At 37.4% G+C, this 25,415-nt stretch overlaps 1 protein-coding gene across 4 annotated transcripts in view; it reads left to right on the forward strand.

Moving 5' to 3' along the window:
- Nucleotides 1–25,415, forward strand: part of SATB2 (SATB homeobox 2) — a 203,236-nt gene that overhangs the window by 89,281 nt on the left and 88,540 nt on the right. For all 4 annotated transcript variants that reach the window (XM_066281183.1, XM_066281181.1, XM_066281184.1 and 1 more), the window contains one exon: nt 4,943–5,045. In XM_066281183.1, coding sequence (XP_066137280.1) covers nt 4,943–5,045 — 103 coding nt within the window. The remainder of the gene's footprint in view (nt 1–4,942; nt 5,046–25,415) is intronic.

Here is a 25,415-nt window from a genome sequence, read left to right on the forward strand (position 1 = left end):
TATTAGAATATTCTTTTACAATTTGACTTAGAGCAAATTCAAACACTCTAGATTTTCAAACACTTAGATGTTATACTTCTATCTACATTCTTCATATTTAAAAATCTCATGATTAATTATAAAGAAGCCTGAAACTCTCAAAACATTTCTGTACACATAATATCTTTTTTCATAAACTAGTTTGTCTGTACCACCCTCCCTGTGGTTGTGCATGGCTGTGACTGAGTGTCTGAAGGGGCCGTTTGACGGCCTCTTGTGTGTGTGTCCTCTTCGTTCTTTCTCCTGACTTATCACCATGCAAAGTGGAGCGAGCTTAGTCAATGCAAAGTCACTTTAACACAGCCCTCCGTAAAACATAGTCCCTTCGTTCAAATATTACAAGTAACAACACACACATCTTTGGGGTTATTTCTATCAGCATTGCTTTGTATTAAGGCAGATACTCGGGATTTGGTTGCATTCTGGATTGAAAAAGACCCTGTTCATTTGTCAACAAGGTGTGGGGGTCCTGAACATCCAGTTGTGTGGTTGTTCTAGAATGATTGGAAAACATAAAAGGGCAACATAAACTACAGAATTATATACATATTTTAAAAAGCCGTAAATGGAAATTAGATCTTTTTGGCAGGGTAATCGTTACTCATCCCATTTTGTTGCAACTGTATCTCATCAGGTCTAACATGCTACTGATTGTAAGATGTGTCCTAGTCTCAGTGACATGAAAGTGTTTTACAAACGTGGCTATAGAATGGATGAAATGTGACAAATACAGTTTCTCTGTGCCCAGGACCTCTGGACAGCATTATTCCATGTAGAGTAAAGGTCAGCAGTGCTGGGTCTGTGTCAGCCTCTTTCAATTTTGTTTATAATGAATTAAGTTTTGATTTTTTAAAAATAAATTGCCATTAACATTAAGATGACCTTGTAGTATGTGTGCAGAATTTTCTAGTGAGGCCCAGTAATTCAGACTCAGGTAGTAAGAATGCAATAGGTGTAATTGAGGGCTGGGGCATGTTCATGTTTGAAGCTGAAATAGTAAGACATAACATGACCTTTCATCTAAAATATCCCCAAGATGTTCCTCTTCTGTTTCTAAAGCTCTCTCAGGTTGAATTATAAAAATATATATGGTAAAACTTTTTTTGAATGTAAAGACCTGCAGGGATTTAATAGAAATAAAATTTGCCACAAATTCAGAGTTCTTTCTTGTGACTAAATATTCTCATTATCTAGGAAGCTCTCTTTCTTTACTATCCATAGTTCTCTGGTTCAGTTTATAGCTTAACCTTGTTTAATTTTTGTTCTGTGGTTAGCAAAGACAGAAACTAATTGACAATCATCTGAGGAAGAGAAGGAATCTGATGGAGTCCCTGGGTAGCCAGCTCCTTTTTATTTTATTTTTTTTTAATAATTTTATTTTTTTTAATGGGGTGACATCAATAAATCAGGATACATATATTCAAAGATAACAAGTCCAGGTTATCTTGTCGTTCAATTATGTTGCATACCCACCACCCAAAGTCAGATTGTCCTCTGTCACCTTCTTTTTTTATTTTTTTATTTTTTTTTATTGTATTTATTTTTAATGGGGTGACATCAGTAAATCAAGATACATATATTCAAAGATAATATGTCCAGGTTATCTTAAAGTTCAATTATGTTGCATACCCATCACCCAAAGTCAGATTGTCCTGTCACCCTCTATCTAGTTCTCTTTGTGCCCCTCCCCCTCCCCCTTCCCTCTCCCTCTCCCTCCTCCCCCCGTAACCACCACACTCTTATCAATGTCTCTTGGTCTCACTTTTATGTCCCATCTACGTATGGAAAAATGCAGTTCCTGGTTTTTTCTGATTTACTTATTTCACTCCGTATAATGTTGTCAAGATCCCACCATTTTGCTATAAATGATCCGATGTCATCATTTCTTATGGCTGAGTAGTATTCCATAGTGTATATGTGCCACATCTTCTTTATCCAGTCATCTATTGATGGGCTTTTTGGTTGTTTCCATGTCCTGGCCACTGTGAACAATGCTGCAATGAACATGGGGCTGCATGTGTCTTTACAAGTCAATGTTTCTGAGTTTTTGGGGTATATACCCAGTAGAGGGATTGCTGGGTCATAAGGTAGTTCTATTTTCAGTTTTTTGAGGAACCACCATACTTTCTTCCATAATGGTTGTACTACTTTACATTCCCACCAACAGTGGATGAGGGTTCCTTTTTCTCCACAGCCTCTCCAACATTTGCTATTACCTGACTTGCTAATAACAGCTAATCGAACAGGTGTGAGGTGGTATCTCATTGCCGCTTTGATTTGCATTTCTCTGATAGCTAAAGAAGATGAGCATCTTTTCATATATCTGTTGGCCATTTGTATTTCTTCCTGGGAGAAGTGTCTATTCATATCCTCTTCACATTTTTTTATTGGCTTGTTTGTTTGTTGTTGAGTTTTATGAGTTCTTTGTATATTTTGGATATTAGGCCCTTATCTGAGCTGTTGTTTGAAAAAATCATTTCCCATTTAGTTGGCTTTCTGTTTATTTTGTTATCAGTTTCTCTTGCTGAGCAAAAACTTCTTAGTCTGATGTAGTCCCATTCATTAATTTTTGCCAGCTCCTTTTTAAATGAGTGAGTGTGACTTTAGTGTGGGACCTGCGGTAGAGCCAACAGAAGCCCACGCGGACGCTCATTTCCTTGCCGCGGTGATTGACGCTGGCCTTGTGCAGTATCAGTGGAGATGCACCTGGAGCAAAGACCAAGTCAGAGGCCAGAGAGTGAGGGGAATGTGGAGTATCTGGGGCCAGACTACTGCAGGTTTGGAGCCCGGTCCTCAGGGCCAGGAAGAGGAGGTACAGCTCCCAGCAGTGCTCGCAGCACTTCCACTTCGGTCTTTCTCTTCTGTGGTTAGAAACGAAACAGAAACATCTGAAAGGCATTGTTTGGATGACGGATGCTGGGGCTTCTGATCTCACCTTTTGCTCTGGATGTTAAATCATTTTGCAATAAAAGGTTTAGCTCTGACTCCTGCCACAGTGATAGCCTATGCCTTTCCAGAGGATAACATTTATACAAATAACATGGAGAGATGACAAGTACATTTGCAATTATTCACATACACCAGTGTGGCTGGTGTATCTATTACTAGCCTGCGTTCATGTTAAATTTTTCATTATTATGACATTTTGGTTTGGCATTTTAAAATTTCATCTCTGTCCCTTTTCATCTGTTATATTTTAGTGACTCAGCTATCCCACATCAGAACTGTGTTAGACATGGGGGAGAAAAAAAAAATAGAAACAGATATAGTCACTGAAACAGATATAGTCGCTGTCCTCAAGGATCTCACAGACCAGGACAGAGAGAAAGCTCAGCCCGAGAGGGAACTAGCCCAGCTGGCCAGGAGACTTCTTTACTCCTTTGTTAACAGGATACAAGGTAGAACCGGCCTCAGGAAGATTACGATTCCACTGACCCTCCCAGGCAGCAGGCAAGGCTGGGAAGTGTGTGGCACACCCAGGTGATACGGCTCTTCGCATTCCTAGGGCTGTGTTCAGATCCTTAGATGAGAAGAATTTCTCCTTGTTATCTCCCCTTAGAAAACAGAATTGTCATTTAGAGATCAGTAACTGGGGGAAGAGAGCCATCTGCTATGTAGAAAGGGCCAAAGAGGTTTCTGTGAATTAAATTAGGAACCCCTCCCCCACCAGTACTGCATACTGATTAAAAAAGGGGGAGATTGTGGACTCACAGAGGGAATTGTTTCACATGGGCATCTAAGATGGACTGTTTGCTGGCATTTGAACCTCCTGGAAAAGAGCTTGTCATTACCTTGATTTATTGTTATCCTTTTCATCTCAGCTATGTACTTTGGAGAAATGCTGTTAGAAGTTCTAAGATTTTGCTCAACTGCTTCATATCTGGGGTAACTTTTTTAAAAGGAAGATGAGATTTCAAGGCAGGATATAAAATGTTACATAGGTCATTTGGATGTATTGAATTGTTTATGTCCATTTGTTTTTAGGTAGAATTTGCAGCAGTAAAATAAGTTGCAGCAATAAAAATCTATTTATAAAACACACACATGTACTATCACAGCCATTCAGGTTTAAGTTAACATCTGCCACAAATGTTGGTCCAAACATGCCATATTGACTGAAAACATATCTCTGTAGAAAACTTAATTCAAGGTGTGTGACTATAATTTTAATTTTTCAGTGGTAAATTCAGTTACAGCACATTTCTCTTTCCTTTCTACCAAAATTACAAACAAATCAGCGAAGGGGGGTATTGTTGAGGAGGAAGAGGATGACAGACAAGAAGGAGGCAAACGGCACCCAGAACGTTTCACCTCCATTTTTGGTGGAAACACAGTACAAGTGTTACGTTTAGTTTCCCCTGCTCTAAAATAGCACTGTTAATTTTTTCATTTGGTGAATTCTCACGCAAGTGCTAATCACACGTTTCTATAAATTATATTAATTTAACTTATTTCCCTAAATGTTGTTCTGCAGTGTGTAGCACGGATGTTCTCGGAGTCTTGGCGCTCTTAGCTTGTTGCAGTTGGAATCGGAACAGAAACATCTGAAAGGCATTATTTAGAAGGACGGGTGCTGGAGCTTCTGGTCTCACCTTTTGCTCTGGTTCCCAAATCACAACTGTGCTTTCCCTGTGTGTCTAATGTGTATGTCCTGCCCCCTCCATCTCTGACATTGTCCCTGGGGTGGTTTTTTAGAGAAAGCCATGTCATCATGCAAGTATAGGTTAAACAAATAGTAAATTTAGGCAATCACATTTAATGTTTCATGGTTTAATTTGCAGGAAGGTGACTTCTTCAAATTTAAAAGACAAAGGAGATTGGTGTGGGCTGTAGTTTATCCTTTTTTTTGTTCCTAAACAGGAGTACTCATACTTATGAAAAATACCTCTGTTTTTCTTGACAGAGTATGATTTCATCCATTGTAAATAGCACATATTATGCCAACGTGTCAGCAACCAAGTGCCAGGAGTTTGGGCGATGGTATAAGAAGTACAAGAAGATTAAAGGTAAAATTTTTATTTTTAAAGCCTATTTTCAGTTTCTTAGGCCAATGAGTTGTTGATTCTCTAGAATTTATGCTAATTTTAGGCATAATTTTTAAACAAAAAATTTTCTATAATTTTTTTATAAAGGTAAAATTTTTCATATTTCCATCAAGAGTTTCAAATTGGCTTCCTTAAAAACATTAGATGGTATTAGAAATAAAGTATAATTTTTAGTATGTATGTGAAGTGTATAGTTTTCACAAAAGATGCTTGTGAAGGTTGAGATCTTTCAAAATATTTTGAAATGGTTTATTTTCCATAAGCATGTTTATTTAAAAAACTAATCAATAAGTCATTTCCACTAATATATTAATGGAAATTTAAGAGCAGTCATTCTCAGTTAAATCAACACTTACATTACAGTTTAAGTACCAGTTACACATTACAAAGGCTGTTGTGGTATCAGTCAGTCTTTGATCAGAAGTGGAGTCATGATGTGTATATTTGGCGACAATACTAGAGCAATGGTTAAAGCAAAGGGACTTGGCTGTCAGGCAGGCTTATGTGCAAATCTTGGTCTTCCATTCGCTAGCTGTGTGAGCTGGAACAAATTATTTCACTTCACCAAGACTCAGTCTCCTCATCTGAAAATTGAAATAATGTAAAGTATCTAAGTTGCTGGCTAGCTATGAAGACTAATAAGTTAATACTAGCACAAAAACTATCTCTAATTAATAGCTATGATAATATAACAATAATTAATAGTAGTAAGTTGTACTTGAAGGAATGTCTTATACATGGAATTATGTCTGGTTTCTTATATAGTAAATGCCATGCTATATAGACCAGCCATCCTTTTGAAAGTATTTGTGATAATTTGCCTTTGAACATATGTCAATGTTGGAAAAATTATGTTTTTTTCACTCTGGTTCAAATGCTGTTTAATCCAAATGCTACCAGTGTCTGAGGGGATTTGGGCAATTTGGTAGTTGAGGGTCTTTCAGTCCATATTTTGCATGGTTCTGACAACATCTGCCACATTTTATTACAGGTTCTCATAGCCTTGTTGTTAATTCACTGCCCCCTCTAAGGGCCCAAAGACATGTACGGTGTGTAGGTAAAAGTGAAGGATGGGTTTGTTTTCCTGCCTGCAGGCTTCCTCCCGGGAGCCAGAGTGGGGAAGTAGTGCCTGTTGGTTGTTGAGTGTTGGGAGCTTGTTTACAAGGTTACCTTTCGAGGAAATGAGCTCATATGCATTGGTGGCACATTTCTGATTACAAAGGAATGAGAACGTTTCATGCTAAATATACAATTTATAAGGAAAATCAAGATGTTGAACTACGCAGGAGAAATTAAATAACACAGAATTGAGTTAGGATCTTTTTCTTTTGAACATATTCTAAAATTCTCAGGACTCCCTAGATACTAGTTTGGGCACTTGCTTTGGAATAGTCTTAATATTAACTCTTGTACAGAATATGATGAATAACTCCTTCTCATTGTAAGACATGATTGTGTGGTTCAGAAGGGTTTCTTTTCCATAAGTGTTGTCTCCAAGTATTTCCTTTAAAATAAGATTGTTCAAGTGCTTGAACATACCCTCTTTGGCTAAAAATCAAAAGAATCACACAGCTTCAAGGTCATTTGTTAAATCCCATTTACTCGCTGTTATAAGCGAAAGGAAGAGAGGGTCCTCTTTTAATAGTCTGGAGTATAAATCCAAATTCAGAATGAGTGGAAATCCTTCACTGTAGTGTTTTCAGAATTGCCACTACAGAATGTGTGCGTGTCTGTGTGTATGTGTTCTCACGCACAGAACACTTAAGGCTTCTCCTTTTCTCCTTTCTTCCTTAGAAATCCAGTTCTTCAAGTTCTTCCCCCCCTCCCCGCCAAGATAGTAAATGCACAGTTAAATCTTTAAGTGCCGTAAAAGCAGACTAAGACCTTGATTTCAATCAGGAGGTCAAGGATCCACACACCTGAAGAGGCTGCTAGACACTGTGTACACACACTGTTCAAAGAGACAGAGCTAGTCATTCCTGTTGAAAAGTGTGTGTATGCATGTGTGTGTCAGTAGGAGGAGAAAAGGGAAGGTTAAGGTATGTGTGAAGTAAACACAAGCTGCCGTAAAACAGTTCAAGTGGTGTTGATTCATCAACCAAGGGAGTGGGAGGAAAAACAAAGAATTCATGACAGGTATAATGGTGTACAGAAAATAAACACCCAGAGAAGAGTGTTTTATTAACTTTCGACCCCCAGAGAAAAAGAAATGTTGGGCCCGTCGCATGTTTCATTTGATAGAAGCTTTATGCTATGAATAGACGTTGCTGTGGGAGTTCCTAGCTAGTAGAATCCATTTCTCATGAGAAAGGAATGATTTTGTTTGTACAATTTCTGTTTGTGTCCATCCATTTTCAAAATGAAAAAAAGAAGAAGAAAGAAGAAGAAGGAAATTAGAAGTAGCGAAAGCAGAATTCTGCCTTAGGGCTCTTGCTGGGAGCTCCGCAGTCAGGTAGTCAGCGTTCCCTTTCCCTCCGTTTTCTTCTCCCCGCCCCCGCCCATCACGCTTTCAGCCCAGAGTTACCTATTTCCATGTACCCTGGCTGGTACACAGTATAGAAGAAAATCTCAAGCTATGATGTCCCAAACTAAAGGCAGGCTACATTGTTAAATATGTTTCCTATTATCTGCTAATGTCTGTTTTAATAAAACAGTGGGAACTAAATGGTTGCTTCTTAATCAAAACCATGGTTTCCTAAACATAAGCTATGTGATTCTGTTACAAATTGCCACATATAGATCTCCTAGGTCAAATTTTTTTTTCTTTTATAGAAATAAATAAACAGTAAAATAATTACATACTCTGAAAGATCAAAGTAAATATGACTAAAACCTGGCAAAAATAAAAGTCTACTGGAAGGAGTAAAACAAAAAAGATCAGATTGCAAATTCTATAGTTAATGCTTAAATAAATATGAGAAAAATGAACAATCAATAATTTGATATCATTAAAAACAGATGTAAAAACTATATACAAATGGAATTGTCTAAATTTTGAAGTAAACATTTTAATGTGCATTTTTGAATTTGTTGTTCTTAAAGTTAAACTATTTACACTTATTCTTTAAAAAGTCCTAAGATGGTTTGGCTTAGCATGTGAACTCTATTTTCCCCAGTGATCACAGCAAAGCATATTCTGTTTACCTTTTTTCTTTAATTTCAAAGACAATCACAGTTGACACAGACGTATTTGAGTTAACATTAGTGTTAATTCAGGGTAGATGGGGAGAGAGAATTTGTACATGCTGGTTTTAAGGTCCAGAACCATGAACCTGCATCCCACGAGTTTCTGATATTGAAGAAAATAAAGTGGGTGGTAGTAGGTTGGGTTAGATAGTATTTCTTTTATTGCTGTTCACCTCATACTGTAATTGCTTATGGCCTACATTTTACAGTGTAGAGCTCATAAGCTCCAAAGTATAAGAAAAAAAGTGGACATTTTATATAAAAGTGGGTAAAAAAAAGACCAATATTAACAGTTGTTTAATGTGTTGGAATTTTATTTCATACTATTACAACATTTTTTCAGAATTCTTGGCATTATGTGGGATTTACTCTGTCAATTTTTCTTTCACAAGTTCTATATATTTTAATAAAACTCTTATTTTTTTAACCTAATTCTTTTTTTTTTTGTATTATTATTAGACAAAAACTTTCCTCACCATTTTTATGAGACTAAGTGGAATTATGTATGGCATACCATTAGAAATTATACTCTTAGGGCAACCTCCTTTTGAAGGGGATTTTATAAGAATAAGATAGTGCCTTAACAAAGAAGGGCTCATATATATTAAATATTAACTAATTAAAAATTATTACATTAAAAGAAAATAATATTTTTTGTAAACTGTTTTTCATCTAGCACAAAAAGCAAAATGAACTTTTGTCTTTGGTTAGATCAGTCTCAAGTATTTAATATGTCACAAGAAGTAAGGGGTCACTGAAAGTTCACATAAATACTAGTGGATATCATGAAATTATTTGTGTCATAAAATAATACCACTAGAATGAATGGATCTAACTAAACCCCATAGTTTGGCCAGAAAGCAAAATTATCCCCATCACTTTCTTTTTCTCAGTCATTGCTCAAGAACCTGATTACTAGTTGTCTTAATTTTATTTGTTTATTTAAGCTTATTTTGCAAAATATTAAAAAGCTGGGAGAAATGAGGATTTTTAAAATCAGTGTTACTTCCCCAAGCCTGGTTTATTCTAGTAATCAGTATTTTATCTGACCCTGTCTGATCTAGTCTTGCAAGATCAAACGTCCAGGCCAGCAAGCAGACAGTAAACAAAGCCCGTGAAGGGTTTCAGTAAACACAAAGATTAGATGTTGAATGAAAATTAAACTCCTTGAACTAGTCCTCTGTACTAAAGTGGTTAAGTGGGTTGTGATTAAAAGAAATAAGTAATTATGATCATTATAGCTGAAATGATATAATGTTACCACATTTAAAGCACCTCTTGTACCCAAAAATGATTGTGTCATTTACAAAGTGGTGCCTTGGAGTTGAATAGAGAAATCAATGTCCTCTGACCTGGCTCCACAAGGCAGCCCTTGCTTAGCCATGGTGGTATCGGCGGTCAGGACAATGCCTTTAATCAACTGCCGGGACTTCATCCTCTGCTGTTGTTTAGCTCCGATGAGGTAAAAGTAACTTACTTTTGTCTACCTAATTCTTCCGAGTTATAAAAGAAATTTGCTTTCAGCTTTGGATCTAAATCAAGTAAGTTTGTACTCTGCTTATATTGTACCTTGCTTAAAGTGATGCCAACATCAAATCCTTGAGTTTTATATAAATATTGAATTCCTAGAAACATCGCTTTGATAATCAACCACTTTTTATCTTGGAAGATCCTTGTTGTTTTCACTGTGACATCTACTGATGAACACTGGTGATCATTCATTGGTCACCTTACCCTACTTGACTTTCCTATTAGGGGCTTATTGGTAGTATCAGCAAGTGGAAGAATGGCACATGGAGAATGCCTTGGACCCCAGGCTCAGAAGTGGGCTGATTCTCTACTAGGACCTTAAGAAGCTTATTCCAGCTGTCCTGGGAACTGCTTCTTTAGCCTGAATAGGTTTACTCATAAACATTTAAAGAAGTAAAAATAATTGTTTGTCAGCAATGTAGTTTGTAGATTAAAAGAAGCAAACTTTCTATCTGCTCATATTTATACTATTTATAAGCCATTTTAAATGCATTTTTAAAGAGTAGAAAGGGGAAAGAAATCTGCTTTCCTAACTTCTTCCTTTCTTTTCCCATCCATCCACCCACCCACCCATCCATCCATCCATCCATCCTATATACTTACTATTTGAAAGAAATATAAATCCTGGTTTCAAAAAGTCTACATTCTATATGAAATAATTCATAATATAACACACACTTTATCACTTAAAAATAAACTTGAGTGCTTCATATACCTGGCAGGATTCTAAGTGAGGACCATTACAGAGTCCCTCCTTGCAAGAAAATTACAGTCACAATACTAATTTTTTTTTTTTTTTTTCATTTTTCTGAAGCTGGAAACAGGGAGAGACAGTCAGACAGACTCCCGCATGCGCCCGACCGGGATCCACCCGGCACGCCCACCAGGGGGCGACGCTCTGCCCACCAGGGGGCGATGCTCTGCCCATCCTGGGCGTCGCCATATTGCGACCAGAGCCACTCTAGCGCCTGGGGCAGAGGCCACAGAGCCATCCCCAGCGCCCGGGCCATCTTTTGCTCCAATGGAGCCTTGGCTGCGGGAGGGGAAGAGAGAGACAGAGAGGAAGGCGCGGCAGAGGGGTGGAGAAGCAAATGGGCGCTTCTCCTATGTGCCCTGGCCGGGAATCGAACCCGGGTCCTCCGCACGCTAGGCCGACGCTCTACCGCTGAGCCAACCGGCCAGGGCCCACAATACTAATTTTAACTAAACAAATGTGTAGCGAGTGCCTCTACTAGAGAAAGGTCCATAAATTCTACTTGCTGAGTGTCATGTTTGGAGGGGGAGGGCAGTGACCTGAAAAGAAGTAACTCATGATTTATACCTTAAGGTCAAGTAAAGTTTTGCAAGGAGGAAAAGAGAAGGAAGAAAGTTTCAGGCAACTGCAAGTTTATAATGTAAATTCAGAAGTGCAAAAGAGCATGCGTTTAGAAAATTACGTGTGATGATGGCCCAGTATGTCTAGAATGGTTGTGATTTATCATGATACTATCTTATAACAGATGCCCAGAACGGCTAAGATTTTTGATTGGTGAAAAGGAAATAATAGAGCATGGCTGGGTGTGGGGTTGACGGTGGCACCAAACATTGGTGAAGGTGCAGAAATGTTTGGGACCTGGCGATGGGGAGGGTTTGTATTATAGTGATGAAAAATAAGGTTGGGGAGGTCGTGAACCACCTTACAATCTCTGAAAGCCAAGTTGAGGCATTTTAAGAATCATTGAAGGTTTTAAGGAAGGAAGTGATATTATGAAAATTGTAGTTAAAAACTTCTAGAACCATGTAAAGCTGTATGATTTGAGTGTGTGTATGGCAGGAGGGGGGCAGGCGGGAGGGAGAAGTGGCAGTATGAATGCTCTGCAGGAAGTAAACAAAATAGAATCTACTGCAGTAATGTGTGAAAGGGAAGACCGTGAGGGAGGTGAGATTTGGCTTTGGGTGGCAGCAGTGAGAAGTAGAGAAGTGACCAAGGCAATATGTGAGTGGGAAAGAGAAAGAGAAACCAGAGTAGAATCCAAGGTTTTTTTTTTTTCTTCTTCTTCTTCTTCTTATTTTTCTGAAGCTGGAAACGGGGAGACAGTCAGACAGACCCCCGCATGCGCCCGGCTGGGATCCACCCGGCACGCCCACCAGGGGGTGATGCTCTGCCCCTCCGGGGCGTCGCTCTGTTGCGACCAGAGCCACTCCAGCGCCCGGGGCAGAAGCCAAGGAGCCATCCCCAGCGCCCGGGCCATCTTTGCTCCAATGGAGCCTCACTGCCGGAGGGGAAGAGAGGGACAGAGAGGAAGGAGAGGGGGAGGGGTGGAGAAGCAGATGGGCGCCTCTCCTGTGTGCCCTGGCCAGGAATCGAACCTGGGACTTCCGCATGCCAGGCCAATGCTCTACCACTGAGCTAACCGGCCAGGGCGAATCCAAGGTTTTGAGAGAAATAGGACAACATATATTGAGAGAAAATTGCTGACACTTTTGTGAGAGTTAGTGAATTAGGTGGAAATATCCATTGGGCTGTTCAAGATGTGGAGTAGCTGACCAAAAGATAGGACTAGAGAATAGATTTTGGAGCCATTTGTTGGGACATGATATTTAAAATGATACCAAAAGAGCATTCTGAAAGGAGAGAGCGAGACCAGGAGGGGGTTGGAAGCTTTGAGAGGTAAAGGGCCATGGCTTAAGAAGTAATAATTGGGAAGAAGGTGAGGTTTCATGGAAGCCAAGAGAAGATGGGTTGCCAGTGAAGGAATGCTACTAAGGGTGCCAGGAGGAGGAGAAGGGGAGAGATAATTAGAAGCTCTTAGCTGTGGCAAAAAGGAGACCATAATGACTTGGAGGGAGCTATTTGCCTATATTTGGGAACAAAGGTAACCTGTATGCATCCAAGAAAGGAAGGAGGCAAGGAAATGAGGATAGCAGATACTGGTTTCGGAAGTGATATGAAGCTGCTAGCTGCAGCACTAGAGATAAGTAGAACACGTGCTCTCCCCTCTTTTTACTCCAGTACTCCGGAGAGGGAGGGTGGAGCCATTGGCAGCCAAAGGCTCTGAAGAGGAAGGAAGTGGGAAGCTAGAGTTCACAAACTAGGAAGCGATGAATATGAGGTACAGGTGATGCTTTGCCTTTGAAAGAAAAAGAAATAGTTATGTCTTCTTCAGAACCTGGAGGAAAGGAAAGGAAAGGAGATAGATAAGGAGACAGGTTTTGAAGGTGGGTAAGTGGTAAAGAAAGAGGTAATATGATTATTCAGTAGTGAAGGAGAGAATGGTTGAGATCAGGTCTTGGTAGAGGAGAATACCTTAGGTTGTGGACCAACCATGTTTGGGAAACAGAGATAGATAGAGAGAGAGAGAGAGAAGTAGGGAGTTGAACTGAAGTGACATAGTTAAGAATTTATAGTACAGGTCTCTTTAATTCTTAGCATTTACTTACTGTATGCTTTAGATTTCCTGTAGTTTAAGATTTCCATTTGTCTTGCCCAGAAACAAAATTAAAAACTCAAAAACAAAGATGGATCTGGTGGTGACTGACAAAAATCTACAGTTATGAAATGAGAATTTTGGTCTGTAGACCAGGAAATGTCTAGCTTATTTAAAACCTGGTCTGATTGTAGTGCTGTCCTGTAATTTGGGGGGAACTTAGTTCATTAAAATAAAATAATTCTCTCGGTTTCTTGATCAATTAAATACAAATTATTTGGTTTTTTTGAGACAATTTACAAGATCAATAGCTGGAAAGCACTTAAGTTTGCAAGGTGCTGGAAGCTCTTAAATACAAGTGTTTATGTGAGATGCTAGGGCTGACATGATAGCTACTGGTGGTAGACAGTTTCACTAGCTCTTGCCTGGCTGATGATAGGTCTTCATTTTAAGGTTGACAAAAATCTGAGATTATCTGACCTTGGAGTTCTGAACTTGCAAGGGAATGGATATGAATCTAGAATCATCTGGAATACCAGTCTGGCTATGAGTTCTAACATTGGGCCTTCAAGCTGTCACCTGAGTTCTGTGTTGCATAGCAGTTTTGATTCTTGAATAACCCTCTACTGGACCAAAAGTTACTTGCAAGGACATCTGGAAACCCATCCATTGTGTGAGTTTCTCAGAGTCCTATATGTATAAAACCTTGAATATTGTAGGTACCTAGTAAATATTAATAGAATTAAATTATGTAGATGAGCTTATTTGAACATATGTACACTTAGGACAGTTTTATTTTTACACAGTATATTGGGATTAATCTTATTTACTATCTGATTTCCTTTTTCTGTTTTTTCTTTCTTTTTTTTGTGGCAGAGATAGAGATAGAGAGAGGGACAGATAGGAACAGACAAGAAGGGAGAGAGATGAGAAGCATCAACTCTTTTTTGCAGCACCTTAATTGTTCATTGATTGCTTTCTCATATGTGACTTGACTGGGGGGCTACAGCAGAGCAAGTGATCTCTTGCTCAAGCCAGCGACCTTGGGCTTCAAGCCAGTGACCTTTGGGCTCAAGCCAGTGACCATGGAGTCATGTCTATGATCCCACACTCAAGCCACCAACCTTCACTCAAGCTGGTGAGCCTGTGCTCAGATGAGCCCTCACTGAAGCCAGAGACCTTGGGGTTTTGAACCTGGGTCCTCTGCATCCCAACCTGACACTTTATCCACTGTGCCACCTCCTGGTAAGGCACTATCTGATTTCTTAATTGAGAGAAAAAAAGAAAATACTTGATTGTTTAAATCATTTTACAAATGTCCCTAGCTTGATTCCCGGTCAAGACACACAGGAGAAGTGACCATCTGCTTCTCTACCCCTCCCCCCCTCTTTTTTTCTCTCTCTCCCCCTCCCACAGCCATGGCTTGATTCTAGCAAAGTTGGCCCTGGGCGCTGAGGATGGTTCTAAGGCCTTGCCTCAGGTGCTAAAATAGCTCAGTTGCCAAGCAACACAGCAGCAGCCCAGATGGGCAGAGCATCGCCTGGTAGGGAGCTTGCCAGGTGGATCCAGGTTCAGGCACATGCAGGAGTCTGTCTCTGCTCCCCTGCCTCTCACTGAATAAAAAACAAAGAAAACAAAACAGAAAAACAAATGTCCCTAGCAAATTACTAATATGTCAGAATCACTTTCTTTTTCTATTAACTAGTTATTGAGCTAAAGATTTAGCAATAGTTAGTTAATTTCACTGAAAGAGACAGTAACACCTTTGTTGAGTAAAAATTAGGTACCATTTATGTAGCTTAAGAAAAATCATGCCTTTAAGGTTTTTCCAGCTAGTATATTGAGTATTTTCCTTGAAAAAAGGCCTAAGACATTTAAGTTCTATAAAATCAGAGGAAAAAGAATGAATCATGGGTTGATTGTTTCTTCAAATAGTTTTTCTTCAGTAGGTTGAACTAGAGAATTAATACACATAGAATGCTGTTGAAGGTAGAATGCTCCTGAACAAGAATGCTAAGTTTCTGAAATTTTTTTCTATCATGTGTGACTTTACCTCTGAAATGATAGTTTCAGATTAAAATAAAGAATAAAAATATTAATAGATATAAGTAGCTTTATCCTATACAGAAAGTTATGGGGATAATTGAAATGATCAGTGATTATTCAAACTATGATAAAACATTGTTTGAAACCTATAGGGGCAATCATGTTCAGATGCAGTACAAGTAAAGGTGGATAATGCTCATTTTTTTCCATGGAACACAATGGGATCCTATGATCTTTTATTGCCCCAAAACAGAAATGTCCAGATTCAAGTTGTTTTATGGTAGACATACATGTTTTTGTGGATCTTAATATGACGGAAAAAAGGAAGTTGATAATAAGGGGAAAAAACACCTAAGACTAGTCCTATGGTATTATCACAGTGCTGGCTGGCACACCTCACTGTGAGGCTGGAAGCGCTTTCCTTCCAAACCTGGTTTCATTAGGAGTTAACAAGTTGGCTCTGAATATCTTGCTCCAGGCAGAGAGTTTGCAAGCAAGTTCTCAACCCAGAGACAGATTCTCTTTAGCACATTTAGAGCAAAATATCTTTCGGTTTAGTAGTCCTAAAAGACTAGCTTTTGTTTGTTTGTTTTTCTTTTGCCCTTCAGCTCTTTCGGATGCCTAATATTTTCTTTAATTATATTTAGGGAACTCTTCTGGTAATAGTTTTGTTTTTTTTTATTCCTCCAGTGGTGTGGGATTGATATTGTTATAGATGGGATATTAGATTTAGCTCTTGAAATCATGGTTGTCTTTATTTGTGTTAACAGAAAATGGTTTTTATATAACAAATTGACTTTGTATCTATAGATATTGGATAGGAGAGAATAAATCAGAACTATTTTCTGTGATCAGGCATAGTATTGGCAGATGGGATGCTATTCTGGGTTTTCAGAAAAATTAGTGTTATATTCACATTTAAAGAATTAACTCAGTGAAAGACTTTAGGTGAACACTAGGGTTGTTTAGTATTAATGTGTAGTCCAGTTTAGAGAGAGGAGAGGAGTACACAAATCTTAGTTAGAATCATATGACATTGCTATTTTTGCAGTTCAAAGTTGTTGCATGTCACCAATTTCATGTAGTTCAATCAAATGTTAATTTATTGTGATTGGCCAAGACTCTCAGGTTATTAGCATGTTATGTGAGTGTGCATACCCATCCTATTTCTTGTTGGTTACCTGTTTCAGAGAGTCGCTCCATATTTACAGAGCTTATAAAGAATACTTGCTAAAGTTCTTTGTTGTGTGATTCATGTCTTTCATCAGTCAGGTGGGGATCCATGTTGATGACACTCATATGGGACAAAGCTTTTTTGGTCACAAGAAAATAAAAAAAGGGATTTATGAAAAGAAATATAATGAATGTGAATTTGTATTAGATGACTCAACTGAATTGATCATAAATGGCAAGATATATGGATCAAAAGAACCATGTCTTCTTATTAAATAGAAAAGCATTTTAAATCGTAGGCATATAGAATTGTACACCTGAAACCTATATCATTTTATTAACCAATATCATTCCAATAACTTCAATAAAAATTTTAAAAAATCACAGAAAGATGTTACATCTATATGTGCCAAACAGTTAAATTATCTGAAACAAATCTGTAGATGGAGTTTTTTTTAAGCTAATATTATTCAGTACTGTGTCTCTGATGGTTGATATCATTCCTAGCACATAAGAGTTGATAAATAAATATCATATGAATTAAAACAATAAACAAATATAAATGATCTTATTTTGAGGATTCAGTGATTTCATCATTTTTTAGAACTGACCAGCTTTTTCGTTCTCACCTCAGGAAAGTATATAGGACATTAGTGGAGGCATGAGGTTGAGCCCTCACCATTCAGGTACCTCATTCATACACCAAACCACCTATGCACATGTTTACAAACAGAAAGTGGGACTTATCTGTAGAAATGTTGATTGGTCCTGACTCAAACTCTAAAATTAGTAATAATCACATGCCCCAAGTTAGGCAGTTTAGCATAGTCAGTGGAACAAAGGCTTTAAGGTCCTGAAGACACAGATTTGAATTCTGATTCTTCCTTTAATAGTATTGTGACATTACTGTTTCTGAACTTCTTCTTCAATAAAATGAGCATAAGAATATCTACATCATACAATTGTTGTGAGAATTAACTGACAAGGATATGTAAAGGATTTATTTGCTCAGTGCCTCAATTACTATATATGCAGTGGGGCTTGATGTTACCTGTAATGCCAACATGTTTTAAAAGAGGTATATTAGCATGATCTGAAAACTTCAGCACTTATAATAAAAAACATTTTTCTCTAAAGGAAATCTATTAAAAAAATTGTGAAACATTATGCCCTAAGAAATTAACTTTGAGTTATGCAGAGAAAGAGAAAAAAGTAGTGTTGACTGGACATGTGGTTTGTGTATGTTTATGAGGATAGCGCCAACCCTAATCCTTTTGAATATTCTTAAATATTTATCTACATTTGGACAGCTCTTTGACCTTGAACAAGTTATTCGACTTCCGTGCAGGATCACTGTGTTTAAAATGGCACACCAGGGTTTTAAGATGAAAGGTAGGGGAGCACAGAACTTGGGGTGGAGGTTTGTAAATCCAAGGCGGTAGTGTACTCATATATCTTTTCTCAGTGCTCAGAGGTTGATGTACCTATTTGCAATTATCAGTTTCATTGGCAACTTTTCCACCAACAGTCCCAAAAGAAAGCCTATGTGCCATCTTTGTAGAATCCCTTCCAGAGCACAGAGGAATTCACTCTTCTTTATATATAATTTGACTTACATTCTTTCATACAGGGTTTCAGAAGATATTGTGGGGGAATCCTAGAGAGTTCCAGCACTCATTCATGCTATTTGTGTTTGAAAAAGCATCATGATGGTTTAAGGAAAGATCCATAGGCCAGAAATTCTAGAAATTTCTCAGTGTATAATCTTTTACCCAATTTATTGCTTTTCAGTTATAACTGTAGACAAACCTCAGGGGTTAGTACACAAATGCAGATGCGTTGGGGTTGGCATTGAAACGTTAGGTTCATAGTTCTGGAAAAACTGTCAGTCTTTTAAGCAGCATTGGTAGATAAACTTACAAGAACAATATTACAAGTAGCACTGTTGCCACTATTTAAAATGCTAATATTCTTGTCGCTGTGTGGAGTTTCACAAGGAGAGATATCTTAGGAGAGTCTTAACTTCTTGCCAGAGTCAAAAAAAGCAGAAGCAAGAATTCTGAAAAAGGGAATTGTTTTGAAAATCCTAGCAGTAATACTTGAGAAGATACTATTAGGTAAGTAACCTGGAAGGTTGATTTAAAACCAGTTTATAGGTAATTCTCATTTTACGGGTAATCCCAAAATCACCGAGCTAGTTACAACTGGGCCTTAAAAATCCCAGTTTGCTCTTTTTTCCACCTATTCTGTGCCATTTTTCTTTGTTTGTCGGGCACCTCTGCCAATCAGATGCTTCTCCTTTGGCTGCTCAAAATTCTTCAGGAAGTACATTTTGGGGCACTTACTCACTGGAATATGTATTTTGAGTATTGATATTTTACTGGGTTTACTTTATATAACATCTTTACAGATATAATAAAAATGATGACATCTGAGCAAAACACTTAAGTTGAAGAGAAAAGAAAAAACTTTTTAAGTTAGAACATTTTGATGGCTATTTATTCTGTGAAAAATAAAAACAAGCCCTTCCTTAAACATTTGCTTTAGAAAAATACTGTAGGACACTTTCCTTTCTTCTTTTGGTTGATATAAACATAGCATGTATACAGGCACACCTCAGAGGTACAGCAGGTTTGGTTCCAGACCCGTCACAATACAGTGAACATCACGATCGAGCAAGTCACAGGAATTTTTCTGTTTTCCAGTGCATATAAAAATTATGTTTACACCATACGTAGTTTATTAAGTATGCAGTAGCATTATGCCTCAAAAACCAATGTCTATATCTTTAAAAAATACTTTATTGCTAAGAAATGCTAACCATCATCCCAGCCTTCCGTAGGTCGTGATCTTTTCTCTGGTGGAGAGTCGTGCCTTGATGTTGAAGGCTACTCATTGATCGCAGATTGCCATAACAAATATAGTAATAATGACAAAGTTTGAAATATTGTGGGAATGACCAAAATGTGACACAAAGTGAGCAAATGCTGTTAGAAAAACGGCGCTGATAGACTTGCTTGTCACAGTGTTGCTACACACCTTCAGTTTGTAAAAAATGCAATGTCTGTGATGTGCAATAAAGGCAAGAGTCATAAAATTAGATATGCCTGTATATTCAAAGCATATTTTATTTCTTTTTTTCACATTTTTTTATCCTTAATAATTTTTTTTTATTAAATAATTTTATTTTTTTAATGGGGTGACATCAATAAATCAGGATACATATATTCAAAGATAACAAGACCAGGGTATCTTGTCGTTCAATTATGATGCATACCCGTCACCCAAAGTCAGATTGTCCTCTGTCACCTTCTATCTTGTTTTCTTTGTGCCCCTCCCCCTCCCCCTTTCCCTCTCCCATTCCCCCCTCCTCCCCGTAACCACCACACTCTTATCAATGTCTCTTAGTTTCACTTTTATGTCCCACCTACGTATGGAATAATGCAGTTCCTGGTTTTTTCTGATTTACTTATTTCACTTCGTATAATGTTATCAAGATCCCATTTTGCTGTAAATGATCTGATGTCATCATTTCTTATGGCTGAGTAGTATTCCATAGTGTATATGTGCCACATCTTCTTTATCCAGTCATCTATTGATGGGCTTTTTGGTTGTTTCCATGTCCTGGCCACTGTGAACAATGCTGCAATAAACATGGGGCTGCATGTGTCTTTACGTATCAATGTTTCTGAGTTTTTGGGGTATATACCCAGTAGAGGGATTGCTGGGTCATAAGGTAGTTCTATTTTCAGTTTTTTGAGGAACCACCATACTTTCTTCCATAATGGTTGTACTACTTTACATTCCCACCAACAGTGGATGAGGGTTCCTTTTTCTCCACAGCCTCTCCAACATTTGCTATTACCTGTCTTGCTAATAATAGCTAATCGAACAGGTGTGAGGTGGTATCTCATTGCCGCTTTGATTTGCATTTCTCTGATAGCTAAAGAAGATGAGCATCTTTTCATATATCTGTTGGCCATTTGTATTTCTTCCTGGGAGAAGTGTCTGTTCATATCCTCTTCCCATTTTTTTATGGGATTGTTTGTTTGTTTGTTGTTGAGTTTTATGAGTTCTTTGTATATTTTGGATATTAGGCCCTTATCTGAGCTGTTGTTTGAAAATATCATTTCCCATTTAGTTGGCTTTCTGTTTATTTTGTTATCAGTTTCTCTTGCTGAGCAAAAACTTCTTAGTCTGATGTAGTCCCATTCATTAATTTTTGCCTTCACTTCTCTTGCCATTGGAGTCAAATTCATAAAATGCTCTTTAAAACCCAGGTCCATGAGTTGAGTACCTATGTCTTCTTCTATGTACTTAATTGTTTCAGGTCTTATGTTTAGATCTTTGATCCATTTTGAGTTAATTTTAGTACAGGGGGACAAACTGTAGTCCAGTTTCATTCTTTTGCATGTGGCTTTCCAGTTTTCCCAGCACCATTTATTGAAGAGGCTTTCTTTTCTCCATTGTGTGTTGTTGGCCCCTTTATCAAAAATTATTTGACTATATATATGTGGTTTTATTTCTGGACTTTCTATTCTGTTCCATTGGTCTGAGTGTCTATTTTTCTGCCAATACCATGCTGTTTTGATTGTCGTGGCCCTATAATAGAGTTTGAAGTCAGGTATTGTAATGCCCCCAGCTTCATTCTTTTTCTTTAGGATTGCTTTGGCTATTCGGGGTTTTTTATAGTTCCATATAAATCTGATGATTTTTTGCTCTATTTCTTTAAAAAATGTCATTGGAAGTTTGATGGGAATTGCATTGAATTTGTATATTGCTTTGGGTAATATAGCCATCTTGATTATATTTATTCTTCCTAGCCAAGAACAAGGTATATTCTTCCATCTCATTATATCTTTTTCAATTTTCCTTAACAATGGTTTATAGTTTTCATTATATAAGTCCTTTACATTCTTTGTTATGTTTATTCCTAAGTATTTTATTTTTTTTGTTGCAATCGTGAAGGGGATTATTCTTTTGAGTTCCTTCTCAGTTGTTTCATTGTTGGCATATAGAAAGGCTATTGACTTCTGAATGTTAATTTTGTATCCTGCGACCTTACTGTATTGGCTTATTGTTTCTAGTAGTCTTTTTGTGGATTCTTTGGGGTTTTCGATGTATAGGATCATATCATCTGCAAAAAGTGATACCTTTACTTCTTCTTTTCCGATATGGATGCCTTTTATTTCTTTGTCTTGTCTGATTGCTGTGGCGAGAACCTCTAGTACCACATTAAATAAGAGTGGAGAGAGTGGACAACCCTGTCTTGTTCCTGATTTAAGGGGGAAAGCCTTCAGTTTAGTGCCATTTAATATGATGTTAGCTGATGGTTTATCATATATGGCCTTTATCATGTTGAGATATTTTCCTTCTATACCCATTTTGTTGAGAGTCTTAAACATAAAATTGTGTTGTATTTTATCGAAAGCCTTTTCTGCATCTATTGATAAGATCATGTGGTTTTTGTTCTTTGTTTTGTTGATATGGTGTATTACGTTAACCGTTTTATGTATGTTGAACCATCCTTGAGATTCTGGGATGAATCCCACTTGATCATGATGTATTATTTTTTTAATATGTTGTTGTATTCAATTTGCTAGTATTTTGTTTAGTATTTTAGCATCTGTATTCATTAGAGATATTGGTCTGTAGTTTTCTTTTTTTGTGCCATCCTTGCCTGGTTTTGGTATGAGGGTTATGTTGGCCTCATAAAATGTGTTTGGAAGTATTGCTTCTTCTTCAATTTTTTGGAAGACTTTGAGTAGAATAGGAACCAAGTCTTCTTTGAATGTTTGATAAAATTCGCTGGTATAGCCGTCAGGGCCTGGACTTTTATTTTTGGGGAGATTTTTAATGGTTTTTTCTATTTCTTCTCTACTGATAGGTCTGTTTAGGCTTTCTGCTTCTTCTTGACTCAGTCTAGGAAGGTTGTATTGTTCTAGGAATTTATCCATTTCTTCTAGGTTGTTGAATTTAGTGGCATAAAGTTTTTCATAGTATTCTACAATAATTCTTTGTATATCTACGGTGTCCGTGGTGATTTCTCCTCTTTCATTTTGGATTTTGTTTATATGAGTTCTTTCTCTTTTTTCCTTGGTAAGTCTTGCCAAGGGTTTGTCAATTTTATTGATCTTTTCAAAGAACCAGCTCTTTGTTCTATTAATTTTTTCTATAGTTTTTCTGTTCTCTAATTCATTTATTTCTGCTCTGATTTTTATTATCTCCTTTCTTCGGCTGCTTTTGGGTTGTCTTTGTTCTTCTTTTTCTAGTTCCTTAAGGTGGGAAGTTAAGTGGTTCACTTGGGCTCTCTCTTGTTTGTTCATATATGCCTGAAGTGATATGAACTTCCCTCTTATCACTGCTTTTGCTGCATCCCATAGATTCTGATATGTCGTATTATCATTTTCATTAGTCTGTATAAATCTTTTGATCTCTGCACTTATTTCTTCTTTGACCCATTCATTTTTTAAAAGTATGTTGTTTAGTTTCCACATTTTTGTAGGATTTTTTTCCTCTTTTTTGCAGTTGAATTCTAGTTTCAAGGCTTTATGATCAGAAAATATGCTTGGTGAATTTTCTGAATTTGCTGATGTTGTTTTTGTGGCCCAACATATGGTCAATTCTTGAGAATGATCCATGTACACTGGAGAAAAATGTATACTCAGTCACTTTGGGATGAAATGTCCTGTAGATGTCTATCATATCCAGGTGCTCTAGTGTTTTGTTTAAGGCCACTGTGTCTTTGTTGATTCTCTGTTTGGATGACCGATCTAGAGCCGTCAGCGGTGTATTGAGGTCTCCAAGTATGATTGTATTTTTGTCAGTTTTTGTTTTAAGGTCAATAAGTAGCTGTCTTATATATTTTGGTGCTCCTTGGTTTGGTGCATATATATTAAGAATTGTTATGTCTTCTTGATTCAGTGTCCCCTTAGCCATTATGAAATGGCCATTTTTATCTCTGAGTACTTTTTCTGTCTTGTAGTCAGCATTATCCGATATGAGTATTGCTACACCTGCTTTTTTTTGGATGTTATTTGCTTGGAGTATTGTTTTCCAGCCTTTCACTTTGAATTTGTTTTTATCCTTGTTACTTAGATGAGTTTCCTGTAGGCAGCATACAGTTGGATTTTCTTGTTTAATCCATTCTGCTACTCTGTGCCTTTTTATTGGTGAGTTTAATCCGTTTACATTTAGTGTAATTATTGATACTTGTGAGTTTCCTATTGCCATTTTATATCTTGCTTTCTGTTAGTTTTGTGTCTTGTTTGATCCTTCTCTTTCGTTTTTCTATCTTTTGTTTTTATTTGGTTGTATTCCATACATCTTTCCTCTGTTGCTATCTTTTTTATCTCATGTGCTTCTGTGGTGGTTTTTTCAATGGTGGTTACCTTTTTTTTTTTTAGAGAGAGGAGGGGGGAGAGAGAGAGAGAGAGAGAGAGAGAGAAGGGGGAGGAGCAGGAAGCATCAACTCCCGTATGTGCCTTGACCAGGCAAGCCAGGGTTTTGAACCGGCAACCTCAGTGTTTCCAGGTTGACGCTTTATCCACTGCGCCACCACAGGTCAGGAAATGGTGGTTACCTTTGAGTAATGAAAAGGGTCCCTACCCTGTTCATTGTAGCAAACTATTTTGTGAGTACTTTTGCACTCCATCGTCCTTTGCTACTGTTAATCTCCATCTTCTCCCCCTCTTTCTTTTTGTTGTTGTCACAGTTTAAATTTGGTTTTATTGTGTTCTTATTGGAGCTTTTACTTTTGGCTCTGTTTTTTTTTTTTGTTCTTTGTATCTGATTGGAGAACCCCCTTTAGTAATTCCTGGAGTGGGGGTTTTCTGATGATAAATTCCCTCATCTTTTCTGTATCTGTGAATGTTTTTATTTCTCCTTCATATTTGAAGGATAGCTTTGATGGGTATAGTATTCGTGGCTGAAAGTTTCTCTCTTTCAGGACTTTAAATATTGGGGTCCACTCTCTTCTAGCTTGTAGAGTTTCTGCTGAGAAATCTGATGATAATCTAATGGGCCTTCCTTTATATGTTGTATTCTTGTTTTCCCTGGCTGCCTTGAGAATTTTTTCTTTGCTGTTGGTTTGTGTCAATTTCATTATGATATGCCTTGGAGTAGGTTTGTTGGGGTTAAGAAAACTTGGTGTTCTGTTTGCTTCTTGAATATGAGGCTTTAGTTCTTTCCACAGGCTTGGAAAGTTCTCATCTATTATTTGTTTGAGTATGTTCTCCATTCCATTTTCTCTCTCTTCTCCCTCTGATATACCTATTATTCTTATGTTATTCTTTTTGATGGAGTCAGATAATTCTTGTAGGGCTATCTCATTTTTTTTAATTTTTGAGTCTCTTTCTTCTTCTCTCTGTTGTGCCTCAAGTTGCTTGTCTTCTATTTCACTAATCCTCTCTTCTATCTGACCTGTTCTATTAGCTAAGCTTGTTACTTCGTTTTTCAGCTCGTGAATTGAGTTTTTCATCTCTGTTTCATTTGTTTTTATAGTTTCAGTTTCTTTGGACATATATTCTTTGTGTTCATTGAGTTGTTTTCTGAGCTCCCTAAATTGCCTTTCTGTGTTTTCTTGTATATCTCGGAGGATTTTTAGGATTTCTATCTTGAATTCTCTGTCATTTAGCTCCAAGGTTTCCAATATATTAAATTTTTTCTCCATAGATTTTTCCTCATCTAGCTGTGTTACCTCTCTTTCTTTTGTATCCATGATATTCGATTTTCTCTTCCTTAATGGCATCTGAGGGTGGTTTTGTTGATAGTATTAATGAGATTTAATAAAGAATAAAAAGTTAAAAAAAAATAAAAAATCAAAAAGAGTTTTTTTTAAAAAAAAATTAATAATGAAATAAAGAAAAATAAAATAATTTTTAAAAAAAGGAAATTATTCCCCCCCTCCTTTTTTCCTCTCCTCTCCCCTTTTTCTTGAGAAAATCTTGTGGTGAACTGTGAATTATAACAAACAATGCCTGTGATGGAG

Source organism: Saccopteryx bilineata, chromosome 5, assembly GCF_036850765.1.
Source record: "Saccopteryx bilineata isolate mSacBil1 chromosome 5, mSacBil1_pri_phased_curated, whole genome shotgun sequence".
Taxonomy (NCBI): domain Eukaryota; kingdom Metazoa; phylum Chordata; class Mammalia; order Chiroptera; family Emballonuridae; genus Saccopteryx; species Saccopteryx bilineata.